Below are 27,225 nucleotides of genomic sequence, written 5' to 3' on the forward strand. Positions count from 1 at the left end.
ATTGGTACAATACTACTACTCCAAGACATGCACTGTGTTGCAGCAGCATCGGGGGGGGGGGGGGATGTTACTGCACTACATCTGTGCTCTGTAGAGTCATACCCTGACTTGCTTTGTCAACAAGCCCTGAATCATCAGCATGGCAGCAGGATTTTAGGGGCATGAACTTCTGAAGCAACAACATTGTGTGTGATATGTAAAACCAAGGATCCCTTAGATCCTACTGCACTTACTGTAAGAGGAGAGCTCTTAAATCCAGTGCGCTGGTAAAAATCTATCTGGGAAACTATGACTACATGACTTCCCCTGAAAATCAATTGCATATGATTCTTTACTTCCTGTCCTAAACTACTGCTTAGTTTTGCTCTGTGCTGCCAAACAGGTACCATGTTTCACCTTATTAATGGCTGCAATTCAGGGACAGGTGAGGTGAACTGAATACATATATAGCATGCAGAGATAGTCAATTCTTTTTTGTCAAGCTCTAAATTTCTTGGTCAACATATAGGCAAGGTCCAGACTCCAGAGAAATCTTTTTTTTAAAAAGGGATAATCAGGGCTTAAATTCTCATAGGCTGTGTCTACACTGGCATGAATTTCCGGAACTGCTTAAAACGGAATGCTATTCCGTTTTCAGTTTTTCCGGAAAAGGAGCGTCTACATTGGCAGGCTGCTTTTCCGGAAAAGCCCTTTTTCCGGAAAAGCGTCTGTGGCCAAAGTAGACGCGCTTTTCCGGAAAAGATCCCCGATCGCCATTTTCACGATCGGGGCTTTTTTCCGGAAAAGACTACTGGGCTGTCTACACTGGCCCTTTTCCAGAACAGCATTCTGGAATAAGGACTTATGCCCGAGCGGGAGCAGAATAGTTTTTCCCGAATAGCGGCTGATTTTGTACAGTAGAGCATCGTTGCTTTTCCGGAAATTCAAGGGCCAGTGTAGACAGCTCGCAGCTTATTCCGGAAAAGCGGCTGATTTTCCGGAATAAGTGGCCCAGTGTAGACACAGCCATAAAGTATTTCTTGGAACCCTTTATGTCTGCCCCAATACACTATGGGTACATCTACACTATAGCGTTATTTCAAAATATCTAATTTCAAAATAGTTACTTCGAAATAAGATATTTCGAAATAATGCATCTACGCATAAAATGCATTTCAAAACAGCATTTGGCTATTTCGAAATAGCACAACCACACTGAGTGGACACTGAATCACATTTAAGGCCGTCCGGAACCAGGTCCAGCAGGGCATCAGGTCAGGAGTTACTTTGTGTGGCTGCTGCCTGAGGCTATCTGATGCATGTGCTTAAAAGGGACGCCACTCCCCCCCCCGCCGGACAGCCGGTTTTCAGGTGTTTGCCTACCTTGATGAGGGACAGCAAAGCATTTTGTCTCTGTGTGCTCTGGTTGCCCTCACTCAGGACACCACAGCACTCTACAACATGGAGCCAGAGCTGCCCCTGGGCACTCTGGTGCATCTCATGGACGCGTTGCTGTGAGCCTGGCAGGCTGCCATCCGGGAGGTCCATCGGGGGCTCTCAGTATCCAGGAAGCCCTGCGTGAGAGCTTCCACCCTGAGGAGCACTAAGAGCCTCCCTGGTCTGCCCCACTGGGGGCTTGTGCCTCATTCCTCCCTCACTTCATTCCACTTACCCCTCCCTAACCCCCCTTCCTGATGTCAAATAAAATACATGTATTTTCATGAATACAAACTCTCATATTTAACAAAACCGGGGAGGGAAGGGGTTGAAACTCTGGTGAGACTGGGGAAAGGAGGCAGGAGAGGGGAGGAGAGAGGTTGGGAGTGGGAGGGGGAAACCTGGGAGGAGGGAGCTGGAAGGGGGAAGAAAGGTGAAGAAGGGGGAGGGAAATCTCAGGGCTTAGGGTCTTGCCAGACCAACTTGATTTTCATGTGAACCTGCTGCTGGGTTCACATGTGACCTTTGGTGGCCAGGCTGCCAGCTATCCTGCCATAGACGGCCGTGTTCCCCCATCTAGTGCGTAGATCATGGATATTAGGGGCATCCCCCCAAACCTGAATAAGGTCTATGATCTCAGCCCTGGACCAGGAAGGCACCCGCCTTCTCCAGCCCCTGGCAGGCTCCTGGGAGCTGGCAGACTGTTCCTGGGGAGTGGTGGAGGGCTGGCTGCCAGTGGCTTGCTGGCTCATGTTTTGGGGCCACTGGGTTAGGGGCAGTGACTGCTGGCTCTGGGCCAGCAGGCTTGGAGCTGGCACAGGCACTGTGGCCAGAGTCCACCTCTTTAAGGGCTCCAGGGGAGAGGAACGGAGAGAGAGGAGTGTTCTTGGTTGAGGCCAGAGTGGCCACTAGGGCACCCTGGGAAGGGCTGGAGGCCCCCTATTTTGAAATAAGTGTCTACACAGCACTTATTTCGAAATTGGTGTTATTCCTCTTGGAATGAGGTTTAGCAATTTTGAACTAAGCCCTCCGCTATTTCGATTTAATTTCAAAATAGCGGTTGGCTTGTGTAGACAGCTGTTATTTCAAAATAACTTTGATGTGTAGACAGACCCTATGAAAACTCCCAGGGGTTTGAAAATATTTAGTGGAGCTCTACCTTTGACAGCGCAATCTGGATTTAAGCCCTGATGATAATGATAATAACCACTAAATAAAACAATTTTAGGTGTCTGTTCAAAAGCATCTGGCAGTCCATATTTGGCCCACGGTCCTTATGTTAAAATCAATATGGAGAAGCCAAGCCTTTCCATCCAGGGATATCCAGGATGGAACGACTGTCATTAGGAACTATTTCACAATTGAGGGCCCGATTTTCCATTGCCTTCCACCTTAAGTAAAAATTTCAAAAACAATAAGTGACACTCAGTTATTAAAATCCCATTTTCAAAAGTAGCTCCCCCACTTACTACTCCAAGTCTCACTGAAACTCAATGTGCAAAATGGGTGCAAAAAACCCCAAACCCACTAAATCAGAAGGCACATAAAGCAAAGCCAGAAAGCTAAATTGAGATCGACTTACTGTGGTCAATGCTTGGAACAGACAATAGAAAGTCAGGTACCACACAACTCTTCCTGCCACAAAAGGAGGCAAGTACCACATGAAGAAATAGGACACGATCGTGAAGGGCGTACACCCCACAAGCCTAAAATGAAGAACATGTTCATGTCACCTGTATTAAAAAGCATCTTGATGGGCTGACAAAAAAGGTAATTAATTTTCACAGTTGATACTCAAGAATAACTTAATTGTGTGCAGTCTTTCAGAATGCCTTAAATGCAATATTTGATTGTTTACATGCAATATTATTCAATGCATTAATGCATAATCTGCATAATTTAACACAAAATTAAATAATACTCCGCCAAAATGCACCAGAGTTAAATAGTAAGTTAATTAAAGGAAAAGAGCACAGGTGAGTTAAAATTAATGATTTATTTACAATTAACAGAAATAAAACATTGCATCTCCTACCATGATACAACCACAAGGCCAATATTAAGTCCTACCACACATACCTTTACAGAAATGAATCACTTAGAATCAAGCCACATGGTGACATCATAATATGCTTCACCAACTGCCATAAAAGCGCCTTTATTATCAATGGTCCCTGTCCCCCCCTTATGAGTACTAGGTATGTAAAAAAGCAGTTGATTAGTCAATTAGCCTAGGCTTATCGGGTAGTTGAATCAACTACTCGCATTCCCCTGCCCTTGCTGCCTTTATATCAGAGGCAGCAGGAAGCAGGAGCTGGTGATGGGAGGAGCCAGCTTAAAAGCTGGCTTCCCCAGCACCGTCTCTGCAATGCCACTTACCCTTCTCCCCGCGCTGTCAGAGGCATCAGTGTGAGAGGCCAGGGGAGGCTGCTCTGGCAGCAGCCCCTGTCCGCAGGGAGTCCCAGCAGGGAGTTGGGACCCCCCACAGACAGGAACGGAGAAGCAGCCCCTGTCTGTAGGGGGTCCCAGTTCCCCACAGGGTCCCAGACCCCACACAGACAGAGGCTGCTGGACCTGACATGAGCTGGGACTGAGCAAGTTCAGCTCAGTCCCAGCTTGCACAGGTCCAAGAGCTACCCCTGCTGCGGCTCTGCAGTTTAAATATAGTAGTAACCAGGCTGCCTGCACACCCAACTATTACTACATTTTAACGGCAAAGCCACAGCAGGGGTAGGTCCTTCTGAGCACCCTCCCTACTCGACTAATTGTGTAGTCAATACAAATTGTATTGACTACACAATTACCCAATTACCTGCCTTTTAACATCCTCAGCGGGCACCTCCAACTCCCCCCTCAGTTTAGCCTTTTCACTACTGACATGAGGTTTCAGCATGATAGAGTCTTTTTCACTTACGGAGTCATCAATGGATCTAAAAGTGACTATACTATTACAAAGCAATTTCAAAAACCAGGAGGAGGGAGAAGCTGCGGAACTTGCCTTCATTTGCAAATTTGACACCTTTAATCAAGGTCTGAACAAAGACCTGAACTGGATGGGTCACTACATTCAACACCCTAATGACATCAAAAGCTAAGTATTGGGAAAATGCAGCCCATTCTATTAGCCTCACTTAGCACAGACACTCTGACAAAATTTCCCACCCCCTTCTCTTTCCCTCCCCATCCCCTCTTTTTCTGCTATTTATTTGCACGTCCGGACCCACTGCTCCATTCATCTGAAGAAGTGAGTTGTGCCCACGAAAGCTCAGGATACCATCTCCTTTTTTAGTTAGTCTCTAAGGTGGTGCAGGACCATTAGTTGTTTTTTAAGTCTTTTTCACTTGTTTGAAGACAGTATAAAAGGTGAGGGTCAGCCAGGCATCACATTATAGAACTGTCTTGGACCTATGTTTGTCCACTCCTGTAGACTACTGTTATAGGACCAAGCCTGCAACCAGTGGGGAAACTCCCACCAATTCTAATAGAAGCAGATCAGTTCCTTCATGAGTAAGGACAGTTTTAAAAGTAACATCATGGAAACTTAAATTCAGGGTATAGCCACTAAGCAGCAAATATGCCAAGTTAATAAAAGCGACGAGGAGTCCTGTGGCACCTTATAGACTAACTGAAGTGTAGGAGCATAAGCTTTCGTGGGCAAAGACCCACTTCGTCAGATGCAGATGACCTGCATCTGACGAAGTGGGTCTTTGCCCACGAAAGCTTATGCTCCTACACTTCAGTTAGTCTATAAGGTGCCACAGGACTCCTCGTCGCTTTTGCAGATTCAGACTAACACGGCTACCCCTCTGATAAGTTAATAAAAGACTATCAGACAAATACCACACTGTTTTCAACTTTGATTGCATCAGATGCAATTCAGTTCCCCCACAACATGACCTGCAGCAGCCTTCTCCAGCATGCCTGGAAACCAGCATTAAACAATGTAATTAGATGACCAACGCTACAATAAAAATTCAAACAAAAGGAAAAACAGATTAATCCCTTCACCGCAGGCCTGTTCTCACTCTTTCCTCTTATTGACATTAGGGTCAGCTGGTTATTTTGCAATAGTGTACTGAAAAAGAACAATGTGGGTAAATAGTTCAGCAGAACAATGGCTCTTCCACATTGCTCTATATGGGATGAAAGGCAACACTAGGAACTGAATGTGTACAATAGCAAGAAAAGTAGCCAGGTTCTAGTTCTCTCTGCTTTTCCTGATATCTAGGTTACAGTTCTGCCCACTCCTACTGGGTCAGCTCTTGAAGCAGTAAAGGAAAATGTCATTGAAACATTCTAGGCAATTAGGTTGGGGAAACTCACCCTTCCTCCTCAAAATGGGAGCATTTTCAGATTTTGTTCAGCTACAGCGACCATTGTATTGGACTCAAAATGGTTTTTACTGCAAACTTTTGTGCAGCATCTCAAAAAGAACTTTCTTGTTTTCCCTTTCCTTGTCTTCACCTTTCCTTCCCCATTAAATTAAATATTCATGCTTAAAGTTAGGCACCTTGCTGAATAAGAAGACTATTTGTTGTTCCCTCTCCAAGGAAAATACTATTTATCATTTTGTGTTACCTTGTAGTATCCTTTATCCAGCACCTGCTCATTCCTTCGAAACATCTCACTACATAGAAAGGAGACTGAAAACACTTTAATAGCTTGATAATGTATTAAATAAAACCTTAACTTTTTTTTTAAATCTATTCCTCTTTTATTAAATACAGATGGGAGTGAAATTTTCATAATTCCTTGTTTCTCTCTAAAAACATAAATGGCTGTAATAATTTTACTCTACAAATATATATCAAATCAAACCCTAGGAAAAGATGTTTTGAGCAAATTAGAAATACAATACCAATTGGTATAAATGGGCACTGCTGTATATTATAAGGTTAAAAACTTTCCCGTGGTAATGCAATGTTTAAAAAAAAAATCCTCCAGAAAAATAATGGCCATTTGACAAGTGTATTTTAACGTCCTGATTAGATAACAGAATTGTAAATGCAAGTTGTACACTGCAAGTTTAATGCAAGGGGCTGATAAGTCTATCTATGTGATGCTAGGCTGCAAGTCATTTTAACATTATTTTTTGCCCTGAACAGACAGCATTTACAGAGAAAAACTGAACTGAGAAATGATTCTGAAAACAGCTAATACTAATGGGTTATAAAATGCACGCTACCTCATCATGATTTTCTTCTAGCTTAATTTGTTCACACAGTGAATTAAGTGCTCATGAATGAATATGGTGTTTTGATTTTCAATTCAAAATGACTTATTTGAAATTTTACTTCAATTTTATTTTATTCTTCCAAACTAAATATTTTGTTCAACTTAAAACACATATTTTTAGTTCACTCAAAACTTAAACATTTTTGTTTCAGTCAACTTGGATTTTTTTATTTATTTATTTTCTGATTGGCCAGCAAACTGGAAAAAAAATCAGTTACAGAATTTCCACAGCTCTAATCCTAACTCTGCCAGTTGCTCCTTTGAATCTAAGATTCTGAAACGAACAACAAAAGCAAAAGACTATAGCCAATAGGACATCCAGTCTCTAAGTTTTTAAACGGAACAAAAATCCATAACACATTATGGGAGAGTTTGGGTCCTCTAACATTCATCATCCTTTTCAAATTTACCCTCCTCACTTTCCACCATCCTTCTCCAACTGATAACATTTATATTTCTATTGAACACCAGAGAATACTTCCCTCTTCCTTATACTATTAGCAAAATACACAGAGAGGCGCTGGAATTACAATTCATCCGCAAATTAAATTTTCATGCTAATGGACTCAACCATTGCATTGATGAGGGATGGTTGGGACACTATCAACTTAACATTCAATGAAGGTGCAAACAGCTCTTTGTGTAGATTCCTGTGTTAGGAAGCGTACTATCTATTGACTTTGATTCTTATCTGCTTCGTGTTAACTACCTAATCTTCAGGTGCTTATTGATTCCCAGCTCTGCCATCCTGTTTTTCTCTTTGATTGTCCATACCCTCTGCTCCCTGTCTCCCCCTCCTTTTTTTCCCCTCCCCACTCTCCTCCTCTCCTATTTATTTTGGGTCTGCACATCCTAAACTCAAAACTCAGGTCATTTGAAGAAGTGGGCTGTGCCCACGAAAGCTCATGATACCATCTACATGTTTTATTAGTCTATAAAGTGCTACGAGACCATTTGTTGTTTTTTCCTGTACAGAGTAACTCAGCTACCCCCTGAAACTTCTGCACATGAAAACTGTATGCCATACTTGCTTTTCGTTATTACTGTACTAATAGACTTAATGAAGGTCAAAATAGACCAAGAGCTGTCTAAGTGTCTACACAGCAACGTTATTTCGAAATAATGTTGAAACACTATCAAGCTGGAGGACTTCGTACTCCAACTCTTGTAACCCTGATTGTACGAGGAGTAAGGGAAGTTGGAGGAAGAGTGCTTTTCTTCGAAATAAGTGCTATGTAGACGCTCCCAATTTCAAAATAAGCTTTTTTTAAATAAGCTACCGCAATTGATGTAGCTCAGTTTGCGTAGCTTATTTTGAGTTAAGCCCTGCTGTGTAGACGCATCCTAAGGGTTTTAGGGTATGTCTACTCAGCAGGGCTAAAGTTGAATTAAGCTACACAACTTCAGTTACGTCAATTACGTAGCTTACGTCAAAATAGCTTAACTCGGCTTTAGGCACTGTCTACACAGCAGGAAGTCCAAGGAAGAGCACTCTTCCTTCAACTTCCCTTACTCCTCGTGAAATAAGGATTACCATGAGTCAGAGTAAGCAGTCCTCCAGCTTGACATTATTTCGAAATAAAGGCTAGTAGTGTAGATACACTCTTTATTTCAGAATAACTTCCATTATTCCAAAATAACACTGCTGTGCAGACGTACCCTTAGTGTGTGCCAGAGGAGAGTAATGCAAGAAGGACCAGAGCCCTGGAGCATGCTAGAGATACAGTTACCCCGCTTGTAGCTGCTTGAGGGGGCAATGTTAATAAGGGGAATGAAGTTCTGTGGACTACGACAATGCTAGCAGCTCCAAATTCTTCCAGCAGTCAGTTCCTTGTTAAAAATCATCACAATTTTCACCCTCCAATTACATGTGTTCATTAAGGGCATTGATACTGACACTATAAGGAAAGAGTACTGTGAGGTGCAGGGAGAAGGCTGGTGGGACTGGCTTGTGTCAAGCTGGGATGTGTGCTGACAGAAGATCCTGCACTGCTCATGATGAGAATGGAACTGAACTCTAAGGACAATGCAGGCAGCTCAGCAAGGCGGCATGAAACGTGCCCTTGAGTCCATAGACCTTAGAGATGGGGAGTTCCAGCCAACCCTGCATGCAAGGAACCCATTCAGATGGGTGCAGTGCCAAAGTGAAGGCTCAAACAAGTATCTGGCAAATGGCTCACCTTCCAACAGTTTGTATGTATCTGAACTAGAGTGGAAAATAAGCCCCTTTTGATGCTGAATCCTACTCAGAATCAAAAGATCCACTTCCCACCCAAATTCAACCAGGCTTTGAATTTGGGATTCCAGTTTCAGCCCATCTCTAAATAATTCAGCAGTTTCTCCAGGAGCTTCCAGAAACCCCTTTGTTGAAATGTTATGGACACACAGGAAGTAGACAAGAGTGAAGTTCTTACATATTCATTCTCTCCATACTAAAATCAGTCTCATTTCAGAAAGGTAAAAGCAAGAAGAAATAAAAGGTTTAATTCAATGAAGACATTAAGGGAAAGGGGAAAAGAGAAAAAATAAGTAACAGAACAAAATATTTTTCTGCTTACCAAGGCATAAGCCGGCCAATTTTTGTCCATTTACTTTTGCTAATAAAAAAGCCAGCAACAGGATCAGTAACTGCGCCCCAGACTTTGCCAATGAACAGCACCAAAGAGGCATGAAACGGAGTGATCTGAAAGTATAGAGACAATGCACTGAACAAGGGCCATCATTTACTGAAATCACATGAAGCAACTTTCCAGAAACAAGCTCAGTGTTTTATGTAAAGTGTAGTGATAGCTCACTTACAACACACGTTGACTACTATTGAAAGCCTTGAATAAATTGCCCCACTACCATCAGTGTGTCTTGGAAGACAACAAACTAGACACAGAGATACAGACACTGTATAAGAGAGAATGCGTAAGATGGGGAAAAGGCAAGGAGAAAAAGATCATAAGTGAATTTAATGCTGCAGAAGTAGAGGTATAGTAATCTTCCCCCATGAGATCCCGTATCTAAAGGTCTACCCTTTAGACAAGCTTATAGATTATTTTCCATGCCCATTCAGTCCTTACTATCTTTACTGAGATCACCTATAAAAGTGTCAACTGGTGCTAATTGTGAAAGTGGTTTTGGCATGATGGGCTTACTTCTACAAAAAACTGAATTGAGACAACTAGAGTTAATAGTCCAAACTAGTACCATTTCATCTGAATGCTTATGGTGTATTTTCTGTACATTTCTGTATGAAGCTTTTTTTTGCAATTAAATCTCATTGAGATTAATCTGGATGACATGGAACTTAACATGCTACAGGCCAAGTCTGGATGAAAAGAAGCTTCACAAACTCAAAACAACCTTGTTTCCCTATTTTAAAGACATACAGGGATGACCTACAATAGTCAATTCTTTGGGGGAAGGGAGGGAAGGGGTGAAGAGAGAGAGAGAGAGTAAGCACTTATAGGGTACGTCTAGACTACAGGCTTCTGTCGACAGAGGTTTTGTCGACAGATACTGTCGACAAAACTTCTGTCGACAAAGAGCGTCTAGACTACATTGAGTTCTGTCAACAAAGCAAGCTGCTTTGTCGACATGGTAGTGTAGACGCAAAGGACAGTTTACATGCAATAACACCTTCTGTCGACAGAAACTCTGTCGACAGAAGGCGTTATGCCTCGTAAAATGAGGTTTACCAGCGTCGACAAAACTGCTGAGTTCTGTCGACGTTATGTCGACAGAACTCAGTGGTAGTGTGGACGCAGGTATAGTTTTGTCGACAAAAGTCCACTTTTGTCGACAAAACTCTGTAGTCTAGACACACCCATAGTGCCTAACATTGTTGAAAGCACTATATTAAAAACAATTCTGTCCCGTTAATGTCAGAATGAGACTTTAATAACAGAAAATACGTTTACTTCTAGGGAAGTTTCCCTTGCCTCCAATGAGCTGAATAATTTAAAAACCCAAAAAATATATTAAAAGGCATATTCATTGAATTATCTTAATATTAGATACAAGGAAATTAAGTAGGTTATGACATCATAATTTAACCAAACTTTACTCAAAAAACACTTTGTGCATGACTTACATGGGCTATATCTAACAGGTAGATTTGTAGGAAGAAAGCAGTGGCACTCGTTGCAACTTGGTTTGGAGCACCTCCTATTGCGTAGCATAATTTGCTGCAAACTGAGAGTTTATCTTCCTGTGTGAGCTGAAACAGAACAAGAACCAACAAGTTAAGAGCAAATGCAAAACATTAAGGGTAAAAGTTTCAGAGTTTATGATTAAACTCATAGTTAGGCACTTATTAAAGTGTCCTGTTGTTTATCATTCACAGACCCCGCTGCAATGCCCAGCCCATCAGATAATCAAGCTACTCAAATAAACAAAAAACAATGAATAGTCTAGCAGTACCTTAAAGACTAACAAAACATGTAGATGGTACCATGAGCTTTCGTAGGTACAACTCACTTCCAGTCATCTACCAACATGTTTTGTTAGTCTTTAAGGTTAGGGTTGCCAGGTGTCCGGTATTGATCAAGACAGTCCGGTATTTTTGTCCCCTGTCCGTTAAAAAAAGTGTCTGGTATTTTCTGATTTTTTTCCTGGCCAGGAAGTGAAAATACTGGACACTTGGCAACCCTAGTGCCTGGCCTCCCCCCGGGCTTTGACACCCCGCACCCTCCGGACCTCATACTTACCTGGTTCCGCAGGGAAGCTAAGTTCTGGCTTGAACAAAAACAGAAAATGGCCGCCGGCAAAAAGCCTAAAGACCAAGGGGAAGCAATGCCTTCCCTGGGTCTTAGTGCTCAACCTCTCCCCTGTTCCTATCCCTTTTCTAACTCTGCACCCACTCTAAAAGGGGCTATACTGTTTTATTATTTATTTATGTATTTATTTATTGCTTAATAAGTCTTGGAGTCCTTTTTTTTTTTTAATTTGCTCAACAACTTTGGTCTCCCCCACTCCCCTTTTTTTTCCTCAACGGAATTTTTTCCACTTTTTTTTTTTTTTTTGTAAAGTAAGTAGATAAAGTAAGTTGTCATGGATTGATAACTGGTTAAAAGACAGGAAACAAAGAGTAGGAGTAAATGGTAAGTTTTCAGAATGGAGAGACGTAACTAGTGGTGTCCTGCAGGGGTCTGAACTGGGATTGATCCTATTCAATATATTCATAAATGATCTGGAGAAAAGGGTAAACAGTGATGTAGCAAAATTTGCAGATGATACTAAACTGCTCAAGATAGTTAAGACCAAAGCAGACTGTGAAGAGCTTCAAAAGGATCTCACAAAACTAGGAGACTGGACAACAAAATGTCAGATGAATTTTAATGTTGATAAATGCAAAGTAATGCACATCGGGAAACAATTTAAACTATATATACAAAATGATGGGGACTAAATTAGCTATTACAACTCAAAAGAGAGCTCATGAAGTGATTCTGAATAGTTCCAGAAAGCATCCACTCAATGTGCTGCAGCAGTCAAAAAAGCAAACAGAAAGTTAGGAATCATTAAAAAGGAATAAATAATAAGACATAAAATATCTTATTGCCTCTATATAAATGCATAGTATGCCTCATCTTGAATACTGCATTGAAAAAAGCTCAGAAAAGGCCAACAAAATAGATCAGGGGTTTGGAATGGCTGCCGTATGAGGAGAAATTAATAAAACTGGCACTTTTCATCTTAGAAGAGATAAGACTAAGGGAGGATGTGATAGAGGTGTATAAAATCATTACTTGTGTGGAGAAAGTAAATAAGAAAAAGTTATTTACCCATTTCAATAACACAAGAACTAGGGGTCACCAAATAAAATTAATATATGACAGGTTTAAAACAAACAAAAGGAAGTATTTCTTCACACAATGCACACCCAACCTGTGGAACTCCTTGCCAGAGAATGTTATGAAGACCAGGACTTTAACAGGATTAAAAAAAGAACTAGATAGATTCACAGAGGATTGGTCCATCAATAGCTATTAGCCAGATTGGGTAGGAATGGTGTCCCTAGCCTCTGTTTGTCAGAAGATGAGAATGGGTGACAGGGGAGGGATTACTTGATGATTACCTGTTCTGTTCATTCCCTCTGTGGCACCTGGCATTGGTCACTATGAGGAGACAGGAGACTAAGCTAGATGGACCTTTGGTCTGACGCAGTATGACCATTCTTATGTGCTCTAATGATAAGAAGCAATCAGGCAGACTTCCTAGTGTATTGACACTATGTGTTGGGTGGCTGCTGGGTCTTGGATGACTTGTCCAGAATAGAAGGCGAGGGTTGATGTTACTTATGCCTGGAAATGAATTATTCAGATGGCAAAATATTAAGTAATTATCTAAAACCTTTTTTGCTTATGTATGTATCTATCGTTTTCAAATTGCAAAAATCAATAAATATTCATACTATTCTACTTAGACAATATTCAGAGAGGAGAATGGTCTTTCAGGTAAGGCACTGCCCAGAAACTCGGAAGTTCTGGGTCCAGTTTTTTAATTACAGGAGGGTTGCTAGGCTGTGGGTCCCCTTATTTCTTGTAAGGGATATCTCATGTCTGTCTTGTGATCCCCTTGCTTCTCAATATTATTTAAATTAAATAAAGCTGTTTGACATTCAGGGCCCCTCATACTTTTTTCCCCATATTGTGAGCACTGCTTGGGTCCAATTCCTCACTCTGCACAGAATTCTAGTGTGACCTTGGATCGGTCACTTAACTTCTCTATGCCTTAATTACACCATCATTTGGAAAAAGTAAACAAAATAGGTGACATTTTTAAAAGCGTCTAAATGACTTCAGACCCTAAATCCCATTGCCTTTTTAGTAGAGGTTATGCTCCTAAATAACTTAGGTACTTTTGAAAATTTAATGTGAAGATACTTGTCCATCTTTGTTGAAGCACCTTGAGATGAATGGATGAAAGTGCTAAGCATAAAAAACCTCCAGTAGACTGAAAGTAACTGGCAGAAAAAATATCAAGAAAAAGAATGTGTTATTGTACCCAATTCTGAATAATTATAATTCAGAGACCAAATGTTAGGAGTCTAACAGAGATTTTAATGGAAGAAAACCTGTTTTCATAGAGGGAACATGCCACATTCCTGGAAAATATTTCATGAAAGTCTGATATAGGTGTATTAGTGTTGGCTGAAAACACAGTTGAGAAATACTCACACACTAATCTCAATACAGAGTGCCAGTCATATGGTAGCCACACACTAAGACCTTGACTAAAACTATTTCTGGGAATACTGATCAAGTCAAACTCTTAACAAAAAAAACTGCTGATGCTTTTCAAGCTCCTACCAGTAGCAATGCTAATCCTAGGTCTGCCTTTTTTGTGGCCAAATATCTGAATTGAATTCACATACTCTCATTCTTCCACTGCAGTTAGTTTACGATAATAAAATGATGAGGCAGTATCATTCTGACATGTATTGCCTATTTCAGAAAGCATTTTTTAATTTATCAGGTTATTTTTACTATTAGATGATACAGTACTGATACAGAAGTAATGAACAGAATCTTTCAATATCTGGTCTTGCTTCTTTCAACTATTCTGTATGAACAGGTGTAAACAAGTGTATTAGTTGTATGAACGTTCTTTACTTATATAGGCATCACTGAGAAACAAAGAGCAAGATCTCCATGTACAAATAACACTTATTGGTCTAACCACCTCTCTGACCCCCCTAAGACTCTTTGGGTGCGTCTACACAGCACTCTTGTCTCGGAATAAGCTATGAAATTTGTGCTATGCAAGCTGCATAGCTTATTTCAAATGTATTTCAAAATAACACGCTATTTTGAGATATCCCTCAACCCTTGCAGAACGAAGACTACAGGGATGTCGGAATAGCCGCACCTGTTATTTCACAATCTATTTTGAAATAACAGGTGCGTGTAAAAGACACGGAATAGCTATTTCGGGATACTCCAGTATCACAAAATAGCTCTGCTGTCTAGATGTACCCTTTGAGGATATGCTCCTCTCACATCTTGGGTTCAAGCTCCTCTCTTGGAGTAGAATCACATGATGCTTTCACTCTCCGACCATGCCTTGAGATACAGTCCCCCAGTGCTAAATGTGATTACTTCAGGAGGCCTGAGGTATGTTCCGTACATGCAGTTCTCCTCCCTCCAGGAGCAACAACAGCAGAAAGCCTTCTTAAACCAAAGTCTTATTTAAAAGAACCAAGGTACAGTAAACTTCCGATAATCCGTCACCTTTAGGACCCAGGGGGTGCCGGATTATCAGATATGCCGGACTATTGGAAGGGGGGCTATGAGGGGTCTGGGGTGGGGTGAGGAGGATGCCACCCCAGAGCCCTCAGAGCCCCCCCTTCCGATAGTCCGGCTCTGCCCCAGGCGTCCCCGATTCAGCTGCTGCTGGTCAGTTTCAGCAGCGGCTGAATCCGGGACACCTGGGGCAGAGCAGCTGGGGTGCTGTCAGGTTGGTCCGGTAGCGCTGCCCTTCGGTGCTGCGAGACCAACCTGGCAGCACCCCAGCTGCTCTTGGGGACACCGGGGACAGAGAAGCGGGGGTGCTGTAGGGTTGGTCCCACAGTGCCGAGGGGCAGCGCTACGGGACCAACACAGCAGCACCCCAGCTGCTCTTGGGGACGCCTGGGACAGAGCAGCTGGGGTGCTGCCGGGTTGGTCCCGCAGCACCGAGGAGCCGCGCTACTGGACCAACCTGGCAGCACCCCAGCTGCTCTTCCCCAGGCATCCCCAAGTCATTTAAATCGGGGAAGCCAGGCGCAGAGCAGCTCCAATTGTCCGGCAGCCAAAGCACTTCTGGGTTCCTGATGGTGCCGGACCATCAGGAGTGCCGGAGCATTGGATGCCGGACCAATGGAGTTTTACTGTAATTATGAGAAAAGACTATGAAACAATAAACTAATTATAGGCATGTCTATTTTACCAGATCTTTACCCATCTCCCATGTGCAGCTCCTGTTAGGTCTAAAGTTACTACCTCTCTTTCTTTCCCCCACCTTTCCCAACACAGAGATCATTAGCTTCTGGGGCTACATATATACAGGCAGTCCCCGACTTATGTTGGATCCGCACTTACGAATGGGGCTCTCTCGCCCCAGAGGTCGAGGTAGCGGATTGCTACCTGCAAGCTCCGGGGCGAGAAAGCCCCGTTCGTAAGCTGCTCCGGTGCCCCTGGTCTGCTGGAGACCGTCTCCAGCAGACCAGGGGCACTTGGCGGGTTTCCGCGCTTCTGAGGCTTTGCCAGAGCAAAGCCTCAGAAGCGCGGGGAACCGCCGCTGCTGCCGCTTCAGTCGCGGTGCCTGTGGTCTGCTGGGGACCGTCCCCAGCAGACCACAGGCACCGGGACTGAAGCCGCAGCCGCGGGGGGGTCCCGTGCCTCTGAGACTTTGCCAGAGCAAAGCCTCAGAGGCGCGGCACCCCGCTGCCGCTGTGGCTCTGCTCCCCGTGTCCCTGGTCTGCTGGGGGGGGGGGGCGCGGCTAGTGTGCCCCCCCCCCAGCAGACCAGGCTTTTGTTTTGGACCCTGGAGCAGAGCAGCTGGGGCGCTGCCGATTGGTCCTGCAGCGCCGCTCTGGGCACTACTGGACCAACCCGGCAGCACCCCAGCTGCTCTGCCCCAGGTCCTGATTCAGCCGCTGCTGGTCAGTTTCAGCAGTGGCTGAATCAGGACGCCTGGGGCAGAGCAGCTGGGGTGCTGCTGGGTTGGTCCAGTAGTGCCGAGGAGCGGTGCTACTGGAGCAACCCAGCAGCACCCCAGCTGCTCTGCCCCAGGCGTCCCCAAGTCAGCCGCTGCTGAAACTGACCAGCGCTGACTACAGGAAGCCCGAGGCAGAGTTGCTCTGCCCCAGGCTTCCTGGAATCAGCCGCTGATCAGTTTCAGCAGCAGCTGACTTGGGGAAGCTTGGGGTTCTTAAGTTGAATCTGTATGTAAGTCAGAACTGGCGGTCAGTTTCAGCAGCGGCTGAATCTGGACGCCAGTTCCGACTTACATACAGATTCAACTTAAGAACAAACCTACAGTCCCTATCTTGTACGTAACCCGGGGACTGCCTGTACTGCAGAGTTTTTGCACAAAAATAGCCATTTTTGCACAAAAACTCGTGGAGCGTCCACACTATACTCGTGTTTTTGCACAAGAAAATTTACAGTACATTGTAAGAAGAGAGGGCTTTTTGCACAAAAATTATTCTTCTTTCTACGAGGAATAAGCCTTTTTGTGCAAGAGCTCTTGAACAGAAAGGTGTGTGTGCACAGCAAACGGGTTTCTTGCACAAAAACAGCCTATCGGAAAAAGCACAGGTGCTCTGATGGCCATTCTGTTAATGGCAATCAGAGATTTCTTGCGCAAGAGCGTCCATGCACGGTAGCTGCTCTCTTGCGCAAAAGCACATCGTTTTTGCGATGCGCTTTCGTAGTGTGGACGCTCTCTTGTGCAAGAACTTTTTGTGGAAGGTTCTTGCGCAAGAAGCCTGAAGTGTAGACCTAGTCCCTGGGTGGTAAAATCTGTTTTCTTAATTGAAATAGTTCCCTTCCCTCAAAAGTGACGAGGAGTCCTGTGGCACCTTATAGACTAACTGAAGTGTAGGAGCATAAGCTTTCGTGGGCAAAGACCCACTTCGTCAGATGCATGCATCTGACGAAGTGGGTCTTTGCCCACGAAAGCTTATGCTCCTACACTTCAGTTAGTCTATAAGGTGCCACAGGACTCCTCGTCGCTTTTGCAGATTCAGACTAACACGGCTACCCCTCTGATACTTCCCTTCCCTCTGCTCCAAGAAAACAAGAGAGAGGAACCTGTGGCCCGAGAAATGGATCCAGCCCCCAGGCTTGGGGAGCACACACTGGTGCTTCAGCCCCCCTGCTGCCCCACTCAAGGCTGGAGCACATAAAATCTACTAGACTGGGGCCCTTGCTAGTGTGCAAGGAGAATGTAGGGAGTGACTTTCTCCTTTTCAGAGGGACATATCAGCGAGGGGTTTCTCACTTGTGCAGCCCCTGACTGATTTTTCTGTCAGTGGTAGGGCTGCCAAATGGTTTCAACAAAAATACCGGACACACCTGACATTACATCCAATCTACATTACATCTTATTTAGAAAATACTGAACATTTATATGTTCTCATTTATATTTTCTCAGTTTGTTTCCCAAACAGAAAGCTCAAATACTGGACTGTCCGGTTCAAAATTGGACACCTGGCAACCCTAGTCAGTGGCCCCTGACCCAAGAAAAGTTCCTTACACCTGCGTTAAACGCTTTTTTTTTTTTTTTGATCACCTGCTGCCTAGAGACTGTCGCTTTTTACTGTTTATGGCCTCTGATCTGTCCGCTCCCAGCACTGGCAAAACAGTTTTGTTAATCTAGACTGGAGCCAGGAAGCATCCTATCATCATCCTGTAATTTCCCACAAAGCATTGAGAGGCTGTTTGTTAGGATTCATTATGTTGCTTTCCTACATATTTTTCCAATAGCGCCCATTTAACTAGACCCATAGAATTCAGGAAAGTCTAACAATTCAATATAACTGTACAGTAAGATCATCTCCCTGATTAGGTGACATAATGTAGTTGGAATTATTATACAGCAGTTCCAATCTACCAAAAGTGATATTTAATATTTAAGAACTTGAAATTAGAATAGTTATATCAAATTATGACATAATTAATAATAAATAAATAAAATGTATACTTACTGACTGTGAGCAACATTTACTTATCCAGTCAGCTCCTGGCTAGAAAGTTAAGGATCTCGATACGTTTACATTTTTTTATTAGGAACTCTCACTGAAATTCTGCCCACCTTCTAGATACTGTTAGGCTGCTTGGGTAATATACTTACAGATAACCTTCAAGCAAAGTTAACATTTTTGTTTCAGCAGCAGATAATGGAGGCCTTCACCTGTGACTAATTCATTTATAGCTATGAATGCCATTGCTTGAATAAAATGAGCTGCTGGAAATTGATTATATGCAGGACAATATCACTCACTATATCACTCACTTTGCATGTTTAAAGCATTGCTCAAGCAATTATCATCTATCCCTGCAAGTAAAAAGCCACATGACAGATGAGGAAACAGAGACAAAGAAGTTAAATGACTTGCCAAAGACTCAGCAGAGATTAGAACCAGGTTTTCCAATACATGTGCTTATTTTCTAACAAGCTCAGCCTTCTGAGCAGTGTCTGGGGGGTGGAAAGTGGAAAGGAACAACATCGTAGCCTCTCCCCACTGGCCACCAGCTGTGGTTGGGCCCTGCACAACTCTGGAGACCCACAAACTGGAGGATCTGGCAGCCAGTGAGTTCTCCACCTTTCCAGAATCTTGGGTATGGTCGGATTGAGCTTCAGGGAGCTCATGCTACGGGACTTTGGACTCCATCCCACAGTCATAGTCCTCTGGCGTGGGCCTTCAGGCTCCATTCCCTGGCTGTGCGGTGTTGGGCTCTTGCTCCAAGCTCACTTATCCCTCCCATTGCCACTGGTCCTCCCTGTCTCTGTACCCACCTCCCCATTCAGGGGTTAATTTGTCCCCAGGCTTGCCAGGCTGACAACATCTGCAGTGAAAAATTATATTTGTACGTTTACTAATATCACTTTTCACAGCACACTCAGTAGCTAGCAAGTCTTTGAAAAAAAAGGAAAAGAAGCAACAAGTCAAGAACATTCAAAGCACCTTATTTGTGTTTCTTTTCAGGTCCAGTGAAGGATAGAGACAACTGTACATTGTTTTTATTTCTGAGTCTGCAAAAACAAACCCCCTACATAAATAAATTTACAATTATTTGGGAATGTATAGGTGCATATTTATTGGTTTTTCCTAAAATTAATTTTCTGAAAAATTGTCAGAAAGGGCACCAGAAAGAGCTGGTGGCCACACTTTTATAGACTACCAAAAATTAGTTATGAGAACACCTGCATTAGACTATGTTGCTTCCCATAGCCATAGGAGGGAGACTATGGTGTTGGAGGCAGTGAATCTAGCAGTTAAAGTAAATTCTAACCATTGCTCTAATGCACTGTGTGCCTTACTTTTTCCATCTGCATGGCAAGGATATTACTTCCCCACAGGAGACTTTTTGTTTTACAAGTGTTGTATGTCAAGGGGAAAAATGGAGTTCTCAACAGCCTGAAGAGATGAACACTTTTGAAAGTTTCATACTGTGTGTAAATCTCACCCATATATTTAATTTTCACTAGATATTTCATTGGCCCCTGACACTTGAAAGTACAGTTGTGCATTACTACATGCTTAAATATTGCAAAGGTTTTAAACTATAAGCCCAAACTAAACAGCCAAAAGCATTTGGGAGACAGTGACCAAAGCCCTGAGGTAAGTGAGGAAGCCGGACACTGGGAAGACTCACAAGGAAGAACGAGCAACAAAGGAGGACCCAATTCAGATGGAGAAGGCAGGGCGATCAACTGGTTATCTAAGGTGTTTGTACACCAATGTGAGAAGCCTGGGAAACAAACAAGAAGAATTAGAAGCCCTGGCCCAGTCAAAGAACTATGATTTGATTGGAATAACGGAGATTTGGTGGGATGACTCTCATGACTGGAGCACTGTCATGGAAGGGTATAAACTGTTCAGGAAGAACAGGCGGGGGAGAAAAGGAGGAGGAGTTTCGCTGTATGTAAGAGAGCAGTATGATTGCTCGGAGCTCCAGTACTTAGAGGGAGAAAAGACTGTTGAGAGTCTATGGGTTACATTTATAGGTGGAAGCTACAGGGGTGATGTTGTGGTTGGTGTCTGCTATAGACCGCCGGATCAGGTGGATGAGGTAGATGACACTTTCTTTGGACAACTGAGAGAAGTGTCCAGATCACAGGCCCTGGTTCTCATGGGTGATTTTAATCACCCTGACATCTGTTGGGAGACCAATACAGTAGTAAACAGACAATCCGGGAAGTTTTTGGAGAACCTTGGGGATAACTTCTTGGTACAAGTGCTGAAGGAACCAACCAGGGGCCATGCGCACCTTGACCTGCTGCTCACAAACAGGGAGGAACTAGTAGGGAAAGTAGAGGTGGGTGACAACCTGGGAAGCAGTGATCATGAGATGGTAGATTTCAGGATCCTGACCAAAGGAAGAAAGGAGAGTAGCAAAATACACACCCTGGACTTCAGAAGAGCAGACTTTGACTCCCTCAGAGAACTGATGGGCAGGATCCCCTGGGATACTTACATGAAGGGGAAAGGAGTCCAGGAGAACTGGCAGTATTTTAAAGAAGCCTTATTAAGGCACAGGAAGAAACCATCCCGATGCGCAGCAAGAAAAGCAAATATGGTAGGCGACCAGATTGGCTTACTGGGGACATCCAGGGTGAGCTTAAACACAAAAAGGAAGCTTACAAGAAGTGGAAACTTGGATGGATGACTACGGAGGAGTATAACTACATTGCTCGAGAATGCAGGGGAGTTATCAGGAAGGCGAAAGCGCAATTGGAATTGCAGCTGGCAAGGGATGTGAAGGGTAACAAGGTTTCTAGAGGCATGTTAGCAATAAGAGGCAGGAGCGGCCTGAGGCGGGCTGCGGCGGCTGGCGCCCCAGCAGAATGCGCGATTGGCGCCCCCCACCTGCACGGTCGTCAATGGGCCGTCAATGGGGTGACATCATCATCGGGAGCCATTGAAGGCGGCGCCCTAGGTGAAGGCCGAGTCGGCCTACAGTCACAGGCCGCCCCTGTTAAGAGGGTGATCAGAGAGGGTGTGGGGCCCTTACTGGATGAGGGAGGTAACCTAGTGACAGATGATGTGGGAAAAGCTGAAGTACTCAATGCTTTCTTTGCCTCTGTCTTCACAGACAAGGTCAGCTCCCAGACAAATGCACTAGGCAACGCAGTATGGGAAGGAAGTGGACAGCCCTTGGTGGGGAAAGAACAAGTTAAGAACTATTTTGAAAAGCTAAACATACACAAATCCATGGGCCCGGATTTAAAGCATCCGAGGGTACTGGGGGAGTTGGCAAATGTCATTATAGAGCCTTTGGCCATTATCTTTGAAAACTTGTGGAGATCGAGAGAGATCCCGGATGATTGGAAAAAGGTAAATGTAGTGCCCATCTTTAAAAAAGGGAACAAGCACAATCTAGGGAACTACTGACCGGTCAGCTTTACTTCATTCCCTGGAAATATCATAGAGGGGATCCTAAAGGAATCCATTTTGAAGCACTTGGAAGAGGGGAAAGTGATCAGGAATAGTCAACATGGATTCAGGAAGGGCAAATTGTGCCTGACCAATCTGATTAGCTTCTATGATGAGGTAACTGGCTCTGTGGATATGGGAAAGTCAGTGGATGTGATATACCTTGATGGAAGAATCCCAAGCACTGTTACAGGGGATTGAATGGCTAAGTAGCAGTTCAGCAGAAAAGGACTTGGGGATTACAGTGGATGAGAAGCTGGATATGAGTCAACAGTGTGCCCTTGTAGCCAGGGGCAGATGACCATTTCGCGGGGCCCAGGGCAGCGGGGCCCCCCTTTGCCACGGTGCATGCGCGGTGGCGCCACAGCATATGTGGGGCTTCTTGAAGCGCGGGGCCCGGGGCGGCCGCCCCGCTCGCCATGCCCTATATCCGCCCCTGCTTGTAGCCAAGAAGGTTAATGGCATATTAGAGTGCATTAGGAGGAGCATTGCCAGAAGATCCAGAGAAATGATTATTCCCCTTTATTCGGCTCTGATGAGGCCACATTTGGAATACTGTGTCCAGTTGAGGGTGACCAACATGATTAGGAGGGCTGGAGCACATAACCTATGAGGAGAGACAGAGGGATTTGGGTTTGTTTAGTCTGCAGAAGAAAAGAGTGAAGGGGGATTTGATAGCAGCCTTCAACTTCCTGAAGGGAGGTTCCTAAGAGGCTAGAGAAAGGCTGTTCACAGTAGTGACGGATGGCAGAACAAGGAGCAATGGTCTCAAGTTACAGTGGGGGAGGTCAAGGTTGGATATTAGGAAAAAACTTTTTCACTAGGAGGGTGATGAAGCACTGGAATGGGTTACCTAGGGAGGTGGTGGAATCTCCATCCCTAGAGGTGTTTAAGTCTCAGCTTGACAAAGCCCTGGCTGGGTTGATTTAGTTGGGATTGGTCCTGCCTTGGGCAAGGGGGCTGGACTTGATAACCTCCTGAGATCTCTTCCATCTCTATGATTCTATGATTCATAATGGGACACAGTATGATACTTGTGGTAAGGTTCTGCCAGACTTCCTCACTGGCCATGGATAAAGTACATAGTCATTGATTCTCAGTTCTCCAATCTCTAAAATGGGACCAGTAGCACTTCCTTTCTCCCATCTATGTTCTTATTTCACAGAGGCAGAGACTGTTTCTTACAATGGATTTGTACAAATGCCTTCCACAGTGGGTTCCAGATCTTGGCTGACACCTCTAAATATTTCTGGGTATGTCTACACAGCAAAGTTATTTCGAAATAACAGCCCTTATTTCAAAATAATTTTCCTAGTGTCTACACAGCCAAACCGCTATTTTGAAATAAACTCAAAATAGCTGAGCACTTATTTTGAATTTGGTAAACCTCATTCGAGGAATAACACAAAATTCGAAATAGCTATTTCGAAATAAGAGCTGTGTAGAAACTTACTTTGAAATAGGGGGCCTCCAGCCCTTCCCAGCGTGCCCTTCTGGCCACTCTGGCCTCAACCAAGAATACTCCTCTCCCTCCCCCCCTCCATGGAGCCCTTAAAGGGGTAAACTCTGGCCACAATGCCTGCCAGCCCAGAGCCAGCAGTCACTGCCGCTGACCCAGTGGCCCCAAAACATGAGCCAGCAAGCCACTGGCAGCCAGCCCTCCACCACTCCCCAGGAGCAGTCTGCCAGCTCCCAGGAGCCTGCCAGGGGCCGGAGAAGGCAGATGCCTTCCTGGTCCAGGGCTGATATAATAGACCTTATTCAGGTTTGGGGGGATGCCCCCAATGTCCCTGATCTACGCACTAGATGGGGGAACGCAGCCATCTATGGCAGGATAGCTGCCAGCCTGGCCACCAAAGGCCAGATGCGAACCCAGGAGCAGGTAGGTTTGCATGGAAATCAAGTTGGTCTGGCGAGACCCTCACCCCTGAGCCCTGAGCTTCCCCTTGCTTCCCCCTTCCAGCTCCCTCCTCCCAGGTTTCTCCCTCCCCTCTCCTCCTCTCTCTCCTCCCCTCTCCTGCCTTCTTTCCCCAGTCTCACCAGAGTTTCATTCCCCCCCCCACCCAGTTTTGTTAAATAAAGACAGTTTGTGTTTATGAAAAAACGTGTACAGTAATTCCTCACTTAACACATGCCCACTTAATACGTTTTCGCGATAGCATGATTTTTTGTTAGAGAACATTTTTCAAACAACACGACCCCGTCCTCGCAATAACACAATTTCCCGTAGGGTGGGCTGGTGGCTGGTAGCTGCGCGAGGCTTCCCCGGCCTCCCTGAAAAGCGACAAAGGTTTGCCACTTGCAGCGCCATTTTCTGGTGACCCCCTCTGGCCAGACGCAAGGCACTGTTTTTACAAAGCACAAGATGCGTATTAGTCACTTTCCAGGAAAAAGGCTTAACGTGTGTAGGTCTTTACAGGACATACAGAAAGCTGGCTTTTTTAATGTCTTTTAAATAAAAGGATAAATTACAAGATTCCACTCTTTCTCTCCCTTTGCTCTGCTTCAGAAATAATCACACCTATCTAAATTGAACCAGGAAAACTGACACAGGAAACGAGTAACTTTTAACAATGAGAATAACGAACTATTGAAATAATTTACCAAAGGTCATGGTGGATTCTCCAGAATTGATAACATCCATATGAAGATTGGATGTTTTTCCTAAAAGATACATTCTAGGACATATCTTAGGCAAGTTCTATGGCCTGTGTTCATAGACTAAATTATCAAAATGATCTTTTCTAGCCATGTGATCTATGAATTTAAGTTAAAGTAATAAGTTTTAGCACAAGCAAATGAGTGCTTCCACTTCTGATATAGAATGGTGAGTCAAAGTATTTTTTTTAAATTCAGGTAACTTTGAAAATCTCTCCCACATATAATAATAGCGACTTTAATCTCATAACTGAATACATATATCTCATTTTCTTGGGAATTTTACTTCCTTCACTAATATGAAGTGAAACTGAATAGAATATTAGTAATTAGCATTCATAGTTATAGACAACAACTAGCAAAGCAATCCTGTACAATTGGAAGAAGATATTTTAGTAGCTTGATGGACTGTGGCTGTACACTCAATTTGTCACAAGCTCTTCTTTATCAAACAGATCCAGAACAAAACAATAGTGGTTTAAGATGACTGGGAAGGGCTAATTACAGCTGAGACTTTCAGATAGTTTAAGCCAAGTTTTATCTGACCCAACACATGAGAACCTTTCCCAATTCTGTATAGTGCTTCTTCTTAATTGTATCTCTCAACATGAATTTAGCTCTGCAGATTAATTTGTAAAAATTAAAGGGATGGTTTGTTCCATTTTTACCTTTTTACTTTTTAAAAGTTCGTGTTTTTTTCTATTTAGATATGGCATATTAGTATTACAAAGCTGTATATGATGCTACCTATCAGATGCCAGTGTATAACATATTGCTGGATAAATATTGAAGATGACATTTTTACGCTACTACTTTCTGTGTAGCAAAGTTGATATTTCAGCTTTAACTGCATTTTCTACTTTGTGTGCTTAATTTCTCACATTGGTAATGGAACAATAGTCCCATTTTTAAATACTCATATCTATATAGACAAGTGCACACACAAAGCAATTTAAACACAAATATTCATCTTCTTTTATAGCTCCTGCCTCCCTGGAAAACTGTATTCTAGGAAGAAGAGAACAAATAACTGCCTTGAATACTGTTAGATCACTCAACACACACTGCTCCAATTATATTCTACAAACACAGAAAATGGGTCCCCCCAAAATTCCATCCTTCAGTCTGTGACTCTAGCTTTGCTGTCTCAAGGGAAACATCATCACAAAAAAGATGGATTAAGATTTACTCCATTTTCCTCATAACTATAACCAAGCAGTGAGCCATACTGGGCATGGAGATATCCTGAGAATAGCACAACATTAAGAGATAAGGGGTGAACAATTTATGTGGTGGAAACCCTTTGAAAATATCTGAAGAAGAGCTCTGTGTAGCTCAAAACCTTGTCTTTTCACCAAAAGAAGTTGGTGCAATAAAAGATATTACCTCATGCACCTTGCTTCTCTCTTATCCTGAGACCAACACTACTACAACACTGAAAATACCCAGCATCTGGGGAAATATGATCCAGGCTAAGAAGACATGCATATGGAAATAGTGTTTGCTCAAGTCCCAATGGATAAAACACCTCTGACATAAAAACCACTCCAATTCTGCTTTCTGTCTGGTGGCAACCTTTTCAATAAAAGAAGCACCCCGTATTTCTGATTCCACCTAAGAGGTGCAGCCTCAGAAGCTGCTACACAAGAAATGTATTGTTTGGAGGGGCAGGCATGTAAGAAAAGTTAAAAAAGAAATTACCCGGGGGCAAAAAAGTCACTGTGCCTTGAGGGTCTGAGCTTCCTTCGCATTGCCCAGGGAGTCCAACAAGGAGGGAGATCACTGGAGCCCACTCAACCCACCAGAGCCAGCCCGGGAACTGCACGGGGCTAGCCAGAGCTCGTGCATTCTTTCTAGGGCACTGGTTAACTAGCCTGCCGCACTGGTGAGTAGGGCGAAAGCTCGGGTGCCCAAGCCACAGCGGGCCGAGCCCTGCAGCCCCGAGGGGCCATGCTGGGGGACCCGACGGGCAGACCCCGCCGCTCACCTCTCCCGCGGGCCGCCTGAGCGGCTGCTCCTGCCGCGGCTTCTCCGGGAGGAAGGTGGCCTGGCTCGGCGCTGCGTTCCCCGGCCCGCTCGCCCGCTGCGGGGTGTCCCCTCCAGCCCCCGCCATCCCCACGCACCCGCCGCCCCCCCTGCCCAGCCGTGCGCCGCGGGGCTTTTCAGCACCTGCCCGCCGAGGGGCGGGGCCGGGGGAAGCTCGGGGCAGCGCACAGCGGGCAGACAGTCCCCCGCTGCAGGGACGGGGCTGGTCACGACCCGGCCCTCCCGCTCTCTGCGTGTTGCTAGGGGTGGTTTCAGCATGGGACGGGCAGGGTCTGGGGCACTGGGAAGCAGGGTAGCGACCCCTGCTCCCCCCCCCCAACCTGCAGGGAATATGTACAAGGCTCCAATTTCAGTCCCAGAGGCTTTAACCTTCCCCCATCTCCCTGCTAGGGATGTGTCAGGGAGAAGGCAACTACACTTTTAACCAAGAAGCCTAGGCTTATCACTTAATCCTCTCGACTACACCCATCCCCCCCCCCACCTTGCTGCCTCTGATACAGAGGCAGCAAGGGGGGTGGGAGCTGGTGCCTGGGGAGGAGCTGGCTTAAAAGCCAATGTCCCATGAACACCAGATCCACCTGCCCCCACCCCTCAACACCCATGCGGCCGCCTCTGATAGAGAGGCAGCAGCATCGAGGATGAGGGGCCCAGGTGGGAGCCGATATGCACAGGGAGCCAGCTTTTGTGCCAGTTCTCTGTGCATGCCAGCTCTGGGGACTGCCTGCCCCTCCTCA

At 44.5% G+C, this 27,225-nt stretch overlaps 1 protein-coding gene across 1 annotated transcript in view; it reads right to left on the minus strand.

The window, feature by feature from the left end:
• The window catches only part of MFSD2B (MFSD2 lysolipid transporter B, sphingolipid), a 63,573-nt gene extending 37,010 nt beyond the window's left edge, over positions 1-26,563 (minus strand). Inside the window, exons 1-4 of the mRNA XM_075923414.2 lie at positions 26,433-26,563; positions 10,733-10,858; positions 9,210-9,334; positions 2,999-3,122 (exon numbers count right to left, since the gene is read on the minus strand). Of these exons, the coding sequence (XP_075779529.1) occupies positions 2,999-3,122; positions 9,210-9,334; positions 10,733-10,858; positions 26,433-26,558 (501 nt within the window). The 5' untranslated portion in view covers positions 26,559-26,563. The remainder of the gene's footprint in view (positions 1-2,998; positions 3,123-9,209; positions 9,335-10,732; positions 10,859-26,432) is intronic.
• Between the last annotated feature and the right edge of the window lie 662 nt (positions 26,564-27,225).

The sequence above is a fragment of the Pelodiscus sinensis genome, chromosome 3 (assembly GCF_052426305.1).
Source record: "Pelodiscus sinensis isolate ZL-2025 chromosome 3, ASM5242630v1, whole genome shotgun sequence".
Classification (NCBI taxonomy): domain Eukaryota; kingdom Metazoa; phylum Chordata; order Testudines; family Trionychidae; genus Pelodiscus; species Pelodiscus sinensis.